Source organism: Euwallacea similis, chromosome 1 (assembly GCF_039881205.1).
Source record: "Euwallacea similis isolate ESF13 chromosome 1, ESF131.1, whole genome shotgun sequence".
NCBI classification, from domain to species: domain Eukaryota; kingdom Metazoa; phylum Arthropoda; class Insecta; order Coleoptera; family Curculionidae; genus Euwallacea; species Euwallacea similis.
Genome location: NC_089609.1, coordinates 5,994,248 through 6,009,573, shown reverse-complemented (window position 1 = coordinate 6,009,573; position 15,326 = coordinate 5,994,248). Strand labels below are relative to the sequence as shown.

Sequence of the window (15,326 nt, the reverse complement as noted above, 5' to 3'; positions counted from 1 at the left end):
CTCTCTTTAATGAAATGCCGGCGTAGTTGGTAAAAGAGTTGATGATGATATTGGAACTGAAAAAGGTTGCTAGAATAACTTTTTAATTTATTAACTGATATTTACATACTGAATGTATATCTGTTTGCGGATAAATTTTCTTTGTAACGCTTACATTTCTTGATAGTATGGTAAATGAATAACAATTCGGAAGAATTTCAATTTCAGAATTTCGGCATTTAATGAATAATAAACTTGAAGAATTTTTGGAAGAATTCAATACGAAGAATTCTCAGAAATTCAAAACGAAACATTCGTTTGGTGAAAAATACTTTTTTTTGTGGCAACAAAGCACATTATCCGAATGAGTTCCTATACGTGAAACTTAAAGATGCTCCAAATTTTAAAATGTTTTTTTTGTCAAATCACATTTTACTAAAAACATAGTGACAAGTATTTTACACCTATACACTAAACAGTATTTTTCCAAAATGTTGACAAATTCGTCAAAGAGTTGACTATATTGCCGAAAGTAGTCAGAATTTATTGGTATGTTGAAAATTTAAAACATTCTTCTCATGATGACAAAATGTTACTTCTATTTAGCTGATTCTGTGTGTCAAATTTGACACCCTTTCACTCACTACTTGTAGTCAATCTTTTCACTAATTAGAATTTAACATAACATTTTTCTTTTCAGGGACACATGCTAATCCCCAACATAATGAATACGACATACCCCCAGGAAAGACACCGACCTTCGTAACTCCTGGTCAAACCTACAGGATTGCCGCAGGGGCCACTGTTATCTTGCCATGCAGGATTACGCAGCCAGGTAAGGGTTGTAATACATGGACGTAGGGTGGATATAAATTAGAAAAAGTCCTCCTTTCTATCTCGGAAGGGTCCCCAGGGAAGACCTTTCTTTTTCTTCCAATATAACAAGAATTTCTATAGAACAAAATTTTAATAATTCCAGGAAGTTACGTGTTGGCGTGGAAACGCAATATTGCAGTTTTGACCGCTGGCCCCATCAAAGTTTCCCCGGATCCTCGACTCCGAGTCCTACCTTCGCCTACTATCGAATCTGGATGTAAGTTTCGTTTCGACAATTTCGAGAACCATTTCAAATTCTATTTAACGCTATATTGGACATTTGTATTTCAGCGTCCAATATCGGGGGAGTTCCCGAACTTTCCGGGGGCGGCTACAGTCTCGAACTTCGCGATGTTCGTCCTCAAGATGCAGGAGATTATATTTGCCAATTGGGTACTATCGAGCCCAAGGAGATCGTCCATACTCTGGAAGTGCTTGGTAAGTTTGTGTTTTCTGAGTATGTTTTACTGTTATTGTGCATTCAAATCAGATTTAAGGGGTAACAAAGAAACTAATGGAGGCCAAGCTTACCAAGCAACTGCACCAAACTATCAGTTGTGGTTCTATCTTACCAAATAATTTTAAAAAACTAAAATGCTTGGGATTCCGTTAAGATTAAGTTTGATTTAGACCACGGCAAATAGTTCATGAGACACCCTGCATACCTTTATTATTACATTATATTGTACCCTTCCCCCTACTAATTTGATAAACTTTTGGGATCCGCTTTGAAATTAGGAAATAATAGGAAATTAAAACAGGAAATATAGGGAATAAAAAATATGTTACTAACAGGAAATTGACAGCTATTGATTTCAAAATAATGTTGAAGAGCAATTTTAATTTTTTTTTCAAGTCAGCAAAAAAAAACATTATTCACGAATTTTAAATTAATTTTCAAGAGGATTTAATCCGATATCAAATCAAGTTCTCTTTAGAAGATAAAGCAAACATAGCAATGCCTTAATCAAAAATTAGTTAGTTGAACCTCAAGAAGTTTGAATTTCCAGTTAAAACTAAAAGGTTCCAGGTTAAATGAAAAAAAATCAGTCCGTTTGATAGATTCATTTTTTTACAGGTTTTAAGCTTCTAATATCAACGTGTTTCTTTTAGTTCCTGCAAGAATCCACTATGTGTCCCATTCAGGGACTTTGGAAGTGACCCAGGGACAGATGGTGAAAATGGAATGTAGGGCTTCAGGAAATCCAGTTCCTACCATTTCGTGGACGAGGAAAAATAACGTGATGCCTAGTGGGGAGAGGAGTGTTCAGGGAATGATTTTGGTTATTCAGCATGCAGACAGACACACTACAGGTCAATATCAGTGTTCAGCCGATAATGCAGTAGGGGAACCAGATACCAAGCATATTGTAATCAACGTATTGTGTAAGTATTGTAATTATATCTCATGTTGAATTGCATTTTATTAATGCTGATCAATTTGACAAAAGCTAATATCGTGACTGAGTTGTGGTACAAAGGAGGAATGAAAAAAATGGCATAAATATAAATTGTGATAGCTAGTAATATGGTAGGCACTGAATTAATTACAGATTGGAGAGAGAACCATTACATAAAACACTATCACGCTGTCTGTGGAGTTTACACTGTGTCGCGGTTACTCGGCATATTCAGAGTCGCCATTATTTCAGGATTATCGTGGCACTACTGTCAAATATCTTGTCAAATGAAATACCGTAATAGTTGTTATACGTAGGAACACTTTTTGTGACAATTGCTATCATGTAACAACAACTAACACAAAAATTATCACCGTAAAAACGACTTCAGAGAGAAAAGCTCACTTTCACGGTATTCGGTCATACCTTTTATCATAGTTATTGAAAACTGTTAAAAAAGTCACCGTAGAGGGAAAACCATAATCACTATCACAATTTTACTACGGTGGTATCACATCATCTCGTTTAACTAGATAGTTGAGACTGAGATAGTCTTAAATATGGCAAAAAGTTGATAAAATATATATGGAAAATTAATTATTTGTTTCAAACATCGATAAAAATATCATGAAAAATAAATAAATCTTCCTACTAATAGAAATTCATAAATGGATTATTCATGACGTGAATAATAGATCATGGAAGTTATGATATGACTAATAAATTCCCTCCGATTTCAATGTTAAAAGTTATATTTTAAATATGATTAAATTTCGAGGTGGTCTGTTAATTAAAACTTGATCTGTGAGAGGGATTTATTATTTATCACACCTGCAACAAATGCAATTACAGAGCAGAATCGTGGGGCCAAATTGCAGAAATTATTAAAACAATGTTGCGTCTAAAATCCTTTTATGTTCGCATCAAAAGAGAAAATAGAGAGAACTGATAGAAATATTCAGAAATTGATATAATAGTTATTAAATTTGTTATAACAGAGGCAGGAGATTAATTATGGGAATATTTGCAGCTGATTACAAGACTGATTGCAAAGGAGACATAACTAATTACTTCACGGCAGATTAATTTTCAATTACCTTATAATTTTACGGAATGAAAAGAAATTATTTATTTATCAATACTTAATTCCATCTAACCAACCCGTTTACTCAAATTTCAAAGCACGCAATATGAAACCAGAGTTATTCATTTATTAAAGTTACTAGAGGTAGATAAAACTTATAATAAAGTGGTAAATAAAATATCGCCACAGCTAAATAATTATTTAACATTACTCAAGTCGTATTTATTTTATCAATGTGGAAATGTGGGCATCTGTCTGACATACTTTTGAAAAACTGTTTCAGGAAAAACTTATCTAAAAGGAAACAAGGTGCATTTGGATTGACACAAAATTTCCAAACTATTTTTCACGTTTTGAGCATATAAATTAATTTCTATAAATGCCTCATCTCCATAAATCCGCAACTTTGCGCCTAACGAGAAACTTCATTAAAAAAGCAGTACTACAAACAGTCTTCCGTGCTTCTTCGGAATTATTTTAGGTAAATATGAAAGGAGCTTTGCCAGCTTTTAACCAAGTTAAAAAGTTGGAATTAAAATATTTTAAAAAGCAGTTAGAAAACTAATTTGCGTCTCGTAATGTCGTTCGCAATGAATTCTGATGACGAGCATGGCTTCTAGAAAGTAAACAGCAGTTTGATGCTTTTTCTATTTAAATTGATGCTCATTGCAAACATGAGCATTTCATACTTTGCTCCGTAATAAATACCCTGATTTATTCATTTTCCAGATCCTCCAGAAGTGGAAGTGGAACGGGCAACAGTCCACACGGGTATTGGTTTGGAAGCGCAATTGGTTTGCATAGTTTACTCGGAACCTCCGGCTCAGGTAGGATTTTTCTCAAATATTCATAACCTTACGTGGACCTTCGTAAATATTTTTAAATATTCAATATGCAAAAGAATGACCCCTGTGGCTTTTTAAATCAGGAGCAAGTTCCTTCCACTTTATTCTAATGGTTTCAGGGCTACCTGAAATAATAATAATGTTGGTCAAGCTGGAAGTTAAAGCTCGACAGTTAAGTTTTTCATTTTATACATCGTAAAAGAGCAATTTACGGTTTCGTTCTGAGTCTATTTAGATTTTATTACTCTTATGGATATATTATGTATGGTTTTATGCTATTCAGGTTTATGACAGCAACAGTCGATATTATACGATGCTAATGGCTGCTTTGAACATAAGAGTCTTCTTTCGCGCCATCAAATTTTTATTGTCGGAGCTTAACTATTGGCAGACATCAATTTTTATAAAATTATATTAGGATTTTTATTTTATATTCATCCTATAGTTTCAACCTTATTTTTTCAAACTTAGTTTTATCTTTTTGAGAAAGTTTTTTCCCTACCTTAACATCCAAAAATTAAAGTTAAATTCTATGAAAAGACTTCTAAGTTTGTTGTGTAATTGCATTAGTTTGTAAAGACTAAAAATTTCGAATTTAATACGCATCAAAAAAAGTGTACAAAAATTTCAGAGTACGCTTTATAGTTGTTTTATAAACATTTTTATGATGAAAACTATGTCTTTAAAAGCTGAGATTTTCAAGTTTATTCCTCAAAAGTCAATATCCTGCAGGATAAATTTCGAGATAAAACTCGACTTAACATACTACCTAAGCTCTAAAATTTCACATAAATTCTCAAAGCCGAGAGGTATGTCGGCAGTTTTTAAGTTCACAATTATATTTATCTCTTAACTTCCGATTTTAGAACTTACTTCTCAAAAGTGCCGATGCTACTGAACGAATATTGAAAGGAGAAAAGCAAAATCTTTTAGCAACGATGTGCACATACATGCAGGAAGACACGAAAATACCTGTTGGGTTTCCTACACTTTATGGCATATCCATTGTATATTAAAAATAACAGTATTAGCAACAGTAAATTTTAGTTCCAATCTTGACAGATTTTAAGCGAATTTTGTTCCACAAGTTATTCTTCCATATGCGTTAATTATTAAAGTCAGTTTTTTTAATACAACACCATGTATACCTAATAAATGTTGATAAGTTACCATTTATGATCGCAAATAGCTGTACAGCAAAAACCCACTTCATAATAAACCACTTATTTAAAATTAGGAAATAACCTCTAGGAAATTTTACACTGTCATGTAAATCTAAAGTAATGCCAATGCCAATGTAAAGTAACATACAAAAATGCACAGTTGATTAGATAGCCAATTCTAGATAAAGTATAAAAAATTTAACATTTACTATTGACTTTTTTTCCAATAATGGTATCTACATTATTTTTGATTCGTTGGCTATATTATTTGTAAAAAATGCCGATCTAATCGATAATTACGGTAACATGAAATTTAATATTTCATATTTTTCTAAAACCCTCACGTAATACGTTTTTAACACAATCTATCGATACGCTTTTTCCACAACCGTTACCAAATGAATATTTAATCACTTAAGAAATTCCATCTTGCAACCAATTTATATTAACACCTAAAACGTTTTGGGCAATTATTACTCGTCACGGAACCAACACGAAGTAATAAATTTTATTCTTTTGACAATAACTCGCTTCCCCACAAACAAAAATGTAACATTTTCCAACGACTTTTCATGACTTCTGCTTTGTGTAAGGATTTCTTTCAGGGTTGCAAAACAATATTTCCTGGCATTTGTTCATTGTTTTCCGGCGCAGTTGCAGAATTTAATTGAATAACATGTTGACGACATGTCCAATGCACGTGACATGCGAAAAGCATTTAAACAAATCAAATTTGAAAAAAAAGTTGTTTAAAGAACTTTTCAGCCAAGTTCTGGATTTCATTTTATTAGATTCGCTGGCGTGTTATGCCACTTTATGCCGGAATTCCACGCCAGCGACTTCTCCCTGACGGAATGAAAATTATTTTTGTGCTGTTGGTTTTGAGGGGAAAGTTTTAGTTTTCCCCCAGCAAAAATTTTTATTTTCCACGCTCGTAAATGAAAACTTTGATATAAACTCAGGGGAATTGTTTAACAAATTGCAGGTGCTGTGGTACAAAGAGACAACACAATTGGGGGTCACTGAACAACACGCCACTCAAGCGAGGGGTAATCGTTACACGTTAACTATTAGAAATGTTTCCTTGATCGATATGGGCAACTACAGGTAAGTGTTCTTTGTTCGTAAACATCACGATCTTAATTTTGTTCTTTACTGAAGTCATTCAATAAAAATCTAGACAAAATAATGAACGTTCTAGATGTTTTATATCTGGCCTACATCTGTAAATCAAAAACTCTGTACATACAAGCTGCAAAAATGTGTTTGCAAATAATCACCTGGGATATGCATTAGCCTACGTGTCCATTTTTTTTCTTCATTTTTTTAGACTCGAAGCGAAAGTACATATTTTAGGTCCATCTCAAGTTAACACAACTATTCTGTCACGGAGGGTACTTTTATTCCGTGCAGAATTAGCCTAAGTTTATAAATTATTCTATGTGCATTTTATAGGTCGACATACGCCAGTTCGAGTAACGACAAAGGTGGCGAAATGAACTCATTTGCTGAACATAGGGTTGTTCTGATTAAATATAATTTATTCGTAGTTTGGCGCACACGTAATAAAAGTGGGGTTGGACTGGGAAAAGGTACCAAGCTAGACGTCAAATGGGTTAGAAATTGATTTTAGTATGATAGATGCTTTTTTTTGCTATGTTCTTGCATTTGAAAACATAAGAGCCGATGATGAGGATTTGGGCAAATCTGCGTTCATCTTTGTTACAGAAACTGCGCCAGATCGCAATTTCTTCCACTGTTTATTCATGATAATGAGCCGTAGCTATAAATAATGTTACTCTACACACGAATAAAAAGCTGATACAGAAATATTGGTGATTCCTCCTTTCAGAACAATATAATATGAAAATGTACTAATAATGTACATGGTCTTCTATCTTAAAAGCAATTAAAGATTAAGAAAGCGAAAAATAATTAATAAAGTTTTCAAACTCTGAACGTAAGGGTTTCGAGGAAGAATGCACAGATTGTTCTTATAACATACACATCTAACGTCAAACACTTGTCCAATTGTAAGGCAGGTCGCGTACCGGAAATACATGGAGACATGCAGTAATACTGCTTAGGGAAATGTTCCAGAGAGGAACATTTACATACCTACGCTAGTGCGCGATACTTTGTGCTACATACATTTAAATTAATTTGGTTTACGTCATTATGTTTTGAAGCAATATTTACTGCATATCTCATGTTTGTTTATGCGCTGTATTTTCTACATTTAGTGCAAAAACTTTAACCTATAAGCCTAGCATCCTCCTCTCCAATTTCCGAATACAAGTGCTGAAATACCTGTATCACAGTATTTACGGGATTCAAATCCAGTTGTTCAATAGACTCACTAAATTACTTACTATTTGAATTAATAAAAATAACACAATAAAGTTCAGTCTTTTATGCCTCTTGAATTTTCTGAAAATTTATGAGAAGAGTTTGACAATCTTGAAGTATTTAATTTGGTAAAAAAATACTCCATCTAGTAGTTTATGTCAAGAATGGATATCTCAGTTATAAAAAAAAACGATCAATGGGTATACATATACAATCAGAACAGCAAGCATTCTATCGTTTTCGAATCTTTGAGTCGAAAAACGCGTCTAAGGCCCCTTGGTCTATTATAAAAAAATTTCAGGGTAAAGAGATTGCGGTAACGGCTGCCAGTGTCGACTCTGTTGGTGATTTGACATTACAGCCCTCGGAGGTCGCTTTTGTTTTCAAATATTTTTTATCATCTTGTGATTGTGATAAGCTGAATATTCATTTTGGGGAGCAATGCTCTAAAACACGCTTAATTGGAAAGTGTATTATTCCCAATACTTTATATTTTGAACCTGTTAGAAGGCCAAAAATTATAACCACCATTTATTATTACACTGAGTCGGATTATTGATTATGGAATTTATATTTGATGCATGTAATAAAAAATAATTGCCAGATCATTATGTTGAAAAAAGAAATGTTTACTTTATTGAGAAGTTCTTTAATTTCAATAGTTTATAGGTTAAGGTGTGAGTCTGACTTAAATTTAGAAAATCAATGGTTCAAACTACATATTTCAAAAGTACGTTTTTAGGTGCGACAAAAAATAGTTTTATTTTTCATCAAATAAGAAAATAAAATGTCTTGCATTATGAAGGTTCCTAATATCTGATTTTTAGTAAAAGCTCTTGATTACAATGTGAACTTTAAATATTCGTTTACTTCAGATTGCATTACACACAAAATGTATTAAAGATGAGTGTCCTGAGACTACTAGAGTAGTAAGTAATTTGAGTAAGATTCCGAAAGACCCTGTTGATTGAATTCTTATTTGAATATACCGCCAAACCTTACATTTCGCCTCGACCAATTAGAACTTACCATTCGTAAACATGGAGCCCCACAATGATTTCAACATTTCAAAGTTTTCCATAAAACAATAAAAGAGACCAACAGGTACACATTATGTAAAACTGACCCAGACACATTAGATAACAATAATGACCGAATTTAACATTTATCTTACATTAAAAAGCCAAAAAATGCCGGGTAATGCATTTTACAACTTTTCACTATGATAATGCCAATTTCTTACCTTGCTTTTTCGCCTTGAAGATAGTCTCTTGTGAAAACACGTACTCAAAGGTTGTGGAAACACTACACGACACTCAAATTTGGTTAATTAACGAGAATTTTAACTAAAAACACGAGCAGAAGAAGGAAATAACCGGAGCTTCACATGACGAGCCATGCGAGGGAAACTAACTTAGTATGACCGCCGCTAGGGGGCACCAGCATAAAAGTAGTAATTTTAAGCGGTAATATTACCGCTGTTACCCGCTAAATTTGAATAGGTTGATTTGGTCTTCATCTAACTAAAAATTAAAACATGAGTGATAAAGAGGTATTGGTGTGTACTTTACGTGTTATTAACTGCACCAAACTCTTAGAGTTCATTTTGATGCTCTAATAATTAAATAAAATAAAATAAATTAAGTAAAGAATTATAAGTATTAATTAAAGAAGGAGCATTGATCCTAAAAATATCGTAGCTTAATTGTGGATTCTCATCTTCACAGAGGGCTCATATTCGAAATGTTTGGTAGCCCCACTCTATTTGATTTATCCAACAAGGTATCCAGAAACTAGACACAAACTTTGAGCGAGTTTTCGTAGTACAAATCAGTAGTGTTGTTTGTTTTTCAAAAACTACATCTTACTCTCTTCATTGATAAGCCCGATACTTGGCAAAACTATCGAAAATGAGACATCTAGACAGAAAAAAATCTAAAAACGGTTGGCAATTTTTGACTTTTACTTTAGTAGAATGGAGTTAGTGAACACTCAATAAACAGCCTTAATTTACACATGTTTCAATAGTTATATGTATAAATGTTTCTCAAATTTTCACGTAAAAACTAATATTAAACATTCTCTTGAGCTAAAATTTTAATTTCCATAAAAGCATCTGCAGGAAATTTCCAGAGCCCTTTTTTGATAAACCCGTGCGCTGCAATTCCTATTAAATTTAAATCGGCTAATTCTCTCGACAAATAAGTGGTTTAAATCATTTCTCAAAAGAGCTGTACTTTGAATTTAAACAACATCATGATGATAAAATATCCTCATTTCAGAAAAACGTAAAAAGAAACATATTTTCTCTCAACGGGGAGAGTTTTAGTTAAGAGAAACAAGCGCTGCAAATAAAAGTCAGATAAGGGAAAATTGTTTTTGCCCAAAAAAGACGATACTGGATTGTGTACAAGAACTCTCTGTTCCGCTCAGTGAAAGCTTCGGACTCTATTCTCCACCATACGAACAATAAAAGCTGTACAGACGAAACGGCTGCCCAGTTCCAGGTCTGACGTCGGCTTGGTGTTTTGTGAAAACCTTCAAAACTGTTTGTTTCAGTTTATGTTTAGTAAGTTTACACAACGCTAGTTTTTCAAACTACCTAGTTCTCTATAATAAAAATGTTAAAGAGAACACAAAAACATGAAAGCTACGTTTAGATTCATATGCAGTTCAACTCGCTTCGTTACTGTGATCCCAATCATTAGAATTGATCGAATTAACACCAAATTAGGTTAAACATGAAAATGACTGCAATCAAGCAAGTATGACACCATTTCTGCTCATTAAATTTGTGTCGATTTATTAGCTCCATGACAATCAGAAAGTGATAGAAATATGTATTAAATTGGGTCGCGTAAAATGACCTAAAAACCGAAGCTTGTAATGGGATTGTATAACTTTATTTTCTAAATGTTGTTATGACCCCAACGTGGCTTGAACTTCCATGAAAAATTAAATACAGGAAAACCTAAAGACCAGAATTTGTAGCTAAGAATATAGTAAACTGAGGTATGCGAAAGAAAATATGTATGTATATGGTCGACTAAAACATTCTAGTATTTTTATGTATATTATTGGGTGGTTTATAGCGATGCTATTAGTCATCGTTACCCGATCCAGAAAAACTTGGAAAATAAAGCTTAAGTAACCTGAACGTAACTCAAAGAACTTCTTGTTGCCAAGAATCAAGAAACTTTCCATAAAGGTCAATTAGGGTCGTTTATGATGAAAAAGGTGCTCTCTAGTTAAATTTATTCAACGTTTTACAATACTATTTCTTACATTCAGAAAATTGTCTAGTTTAGGACATTCAAGATATTAAAACTTAATTTACCCAGCACCAAAACGTCGTAACTCCTTCGAGGTAAATCTAGCCAATATGGAGCTTGTTTAGGTTATTCCAATTTATATGTATGTCTGTATGTATTCTCACGTTAAAACGTTATTTATTAATATTGACTACGTTTACATTGTCAGTTGTCATCTCTACAGGATAAAAATTGCCCATTAAAAATAGACCTTGAATAAAATGTTATTAAGCACGTTCTAGATATCTAGTCGAAATTCAAGATAATAAAAATTAAGTTCAGTTCTAATACCTTATCGTTATTGAACAGTTATTTACATAAAATTTAGAGAACTGTCCTTAAAATTAGTATGTTATTTATGGCATTAGAATCGAACGTATTTCCATTTGGAACTTCTCAATAAGTTCACTAAATAGGAAAACTCGCAAAAGTCCTTGGGATAGACATGGCCTAGATTAAGATGGATTACCTTCCTGCAATCTGTAAAATCAGTGTGCATTATAGATTGCCGACATTCAGCCGTTATTTGTTACAGTATTAGCCGCATTTACACCGTTGATGGTCTTCCATTGCAGCATGGAAAAAACTTAAGGTTTTAAAAGTTGGAAGAGTGCTTATTTCCTTCTGAGATCCAGAGCGCTAATGTCTGGTTTTTATATATATATTATCATGAAACCATTGCGTGTCGCTCATTTAAAAACATCAAAGCGATCATTAATAATTAAATATTCATAAATATGAATGACTATAAATTGAAAATGGTGGTTAAATATGGCCGACCTTCGTGTCCGTCCTGGATTTGAAAAACCTATGCGTAACCTATGCGCGAAATCTATGTGGGCGCGGGTGTCCTTTGTCCGCCTTGACGGTCAATACTGCGTTAAAAGAAATGCTCTAGGTTTGGTTGAAGTTGAGTTATTTTCCATTCCATTAAGTAACCTGGCATTAATTCTTTTGATTCTTCATTGAAAGAAGTTCCTATTCATATTAACCTGTAGTGATCTTATGGAGAATTTTCTTGACTGTTTGATACGATATAGCATTCCGTAGCTAACTTTCAGGAACATTCTCTGCATATTAAGAGAAAGAAAATATATTTAGCGAGATTATAAAAAAATCGTATTATGGTCAACCCAGGTTAGCCTTCGTTTTAGAAGAGAATTTTCATTAAGGTTAATTGACGTTAGTTTAGGATATAAAACCGGCCCTGTCAAAAAATTCAGTAAACTGTCCTTAAGTCCAAATTAGGTTATTCAGGGGAAAGGAAAGCTCTCTCGAAGGCCCAAACCTCTTTGATTTACTGTTTCCGTGGGAGGTTCTAATTCCTATTATTAAACGAACTAAAATTCCAAGCCTGACAAGCAAAAAAAATAACTTAATTAAATATCCCGCAGCAAAATGAGAACATTTAATTCTGGTTGTAACAGCGTGACACGAACGGGCCTCGAAAGAACCGTTTTAACTAAAAGGTTTTTGCTAAAAAAATCCCTACCTCGGCGGCCATTTTCTCAAAAAAGCACGGGAAAACATAATTTAGAAATACGTTTCCCTGGGATTCTTTATCTTTATTAAAAGTTAGAGGAAATATGTCGCTGTCTGCTGTTTTGTCTCTCTTGCGGGTGGTTATACTAAAAATTGAGATATAATGAAAATCCGTTGCGAAGATTTCCAACCGGGAACTGAGTCGTGCTTTTCGCTCCCTCGTTCCTTTGTTATCGCCGACTTTTATTAGGTTAAAGGAAACTTTGTGGGCAGTAGGTCAAAAACTTTTTATGACAAACTGAGAAACTTGCCAGAAAACATATTCACTGAGAAAATGGGTTTAAAGCTTATCCGTCGAAAGAGCAAACATTGACTTTAAAGCGAGCAAATCCGCAGTTTACTAAAGATTGAAATTTCTGAGCATTAGCCCATATTTAATTTCAAATTAAAAGCCATAGAGGAAATACATACACTAAACTCGAAAGCGTATTCATAACACATATTTTTCAGCTCAACTAAATTTTATTTGCGCTCTATTACGCTCCACTATCTCCATGTTTGCCTCGCTCTATTTGTTCTAAGAACGCTGACTGCAATAGAGGGAGATCGAGCTCAAAACAGTTTACACACAGACAAAAGATTCTTAAATTTCACATTAAAATTACATACTTATTGTTATCATACGTGAACGCAAATTCCGCAACAAAAACGAACAAGCAAAAAGTCGTTATGCATAATTTAGATTACATTCGTAGCCTCGGGGATTGCGAAAATTTCGGTCCAAATAACATGGGCATATTAAAACATCTAGCAATAAATATTCATAAGAGTTATTAAGCGGGTAATTACTTATTAGATGCTATTTGATAGCTCAGATCAGTACTTAGTGTCCTCGAATATAGGCGGGTTGCAATTAGAAAATCGCCCCCAAGAGTGAATACCAAAGCTTTAAAGGTGGGCAATTCGGTTTGATGAAGGAAACGAGTGAGACAATTTATTATCTGTCATTGAAGGAATTACTGTAAAAATTGTCGTTAAAAATACTTTCAAAATCTTTAATTAGAAACATCTCAAAGTTCAGGATTTTGCACGCCCTGTGGCATATCACACAAACATTTAAAAAAGGAAAGGCCAGAGTAAAATGTGACAAAACTTCGCCAACTCATTTAGATAGAACTCTTTAATACTGATATAGAATGAGCAATGGATGATTGTGAGTGGAGGTGGTTTCTTCCCTACAGTTGTGACGATTAACGTTTTCAAATAAACCATTAAATTGGGCAAAATTAGCGGACTGAGTTTCAAAATTTGAGAGGATGTTGCTGAGGCTTTCAAAAGAATTCTAGCCATATTTCACGAAAGTTAAGGCGCCTTCAAATATGCTTTCAATGAAGCGCATCTTCCGATTTCCGACTCTAGTCTTTGAGTTTCGCTTCGGATTTCCTCAATTTTGGTTTCAATTAGACTGAATTGAATCATTTGGTAACTGACAGTATCAAACCATAAAATGTGATTCTGAGGTCATGAGTAATTGCATTTTTTCTATTAACAGTAATCTTTACTTTCAGAGAAAGAGCCTATTGACCATTGGTCAGCCCCTGCGACAAAACCACTTACATCTGCACATTTATAGCCTTTCACATAATGCAACGAAAAGAAAAAAATTCATTTGGAAAAGTTTCAATAAAGTGGTTAAAAGGAAAAAGAATCGGGATTGTCTTGTAATGCTAAGAGGGTCAAGAAGGGTTCAGTTGTGAGGATTGTTTTTTCATCTTGTCTTAATTCGTTGCAGTCTTTCGATTATTTAGATTCTTCTAAGTGACTCAATTTTTGGGTGTTTAATGAATGTCGCTAGAATAATTTGCAAACAATCCTTATCGCAAACTATAGGCAGAGGATAGCCACATACCAGCAGAAGGGCCTTTTGCAATATTCAACAGGCATGAAAGCATTGCAGGGAATCGCTCGTACGTTGTAGGCCCCCTTTGAACTAATCGAAAGGTGCATTATGTCCCTTTCCCTTTGGTCGTAAACAGCCCTGGGAAGTGATTGACCGAGACAATCGGTGTATAGCTATTCTCTCCCCTTTGCGTTCCACTGGCTATGGCTGATTGTCCATACATAATTTCGCCTTTGTTTTGCATTAACAACATGTAAATTTATATAAACAAGTAGATGCTTGACATATTTGTGTCCATTTTTACTGAAAACATCTTTAGAGATTTGTTTACTTGTTTTCAGTTGCATGGCCTCAAACCAACATGGCAAATCACGAGGCCACATATTTCTCACTGGAACAGCCACCACTGCAGCCTTTGATTCGCCCTTAATGGGCAATGAAAGGGATAAATACCAGCTCACTTGGGCAGTAAATAGCCACTCCTCTATTATCGAATACCGTCTCTTCTACAGATTACAGCCCAGGCATCATCAAGCGCATCACCCTCACAGACCAGAAGATGAATTTAGGGCTTCGAGAAATGGAACTCGATTGGTCGGCATGAAGCCCGAATGGATTTCCTTGGTAAGGATTAGGTCTTTTGACCTTGATAGATGATTGGAGAAGTTGATTCTTGTTGCAGAGCATTGCCGGGCCTGGGGTAGTCAACACTAATTATCCTCAAGCAGCTCCACCTCCATATCCGGGGGTTACGAAGCAAAAGATGACTTATACTTTGCAAAATTTATTACCAGCGACTACGTATGAAGTGAGGGTGCAAGCTAAAAACGATCAAGGGTGGAATAAGTTGTCTCCAGTGTTTCATTTTACTACTAGAGCCAATGGTAAGTTTTTATAATTTTATCGGAAAGTGTTCTGCCAGGATGATGTTTAATGT

At 34.2% G+C, this 15,326-nt stretch overlaps 1 protein-coding gene across 1 annotated transcript in view; it reads left to right on the top strand.

The window, feature by feature from the left end:
* LOC136411821 (protein amalgam-like) overlaps positions 1-15,326 on the top strand; it is an 84,863-nt gene that overhangs the window by 68,229 nt on the left and 1,308 nt on the right. Inside the window, exons 2-9 of the mRNA XM_066394562.1 lie at positions 680-814; positions 959-1,072; positions 1,147-1,293; positions 1,969-2,241; positions 4,069-4,166; positions 6,333-6,454; positions 14,731-15,013; positions 15,072-15,273. Coding sequence (XP_066250659.1) covers positions 680-814; positions 959-1,072; positions 1,147-1,293; positions 1,969-2,241; positions 4,069-4,166; positions 6,333-6,454; positions 14,731-15,013; positions 15,072-15,273 — 1,374 coding nt within the window. The remainder of the gene's footprint in view (positions 1-679; positions 815-958; positions 1,073-1,146; positions 1,294-1,968; positions 2,242-4,068; positions 4,167-6,332; positions 6,455-14,730; positions 15,014-15,071; positions 15,274-15,326) is intronic.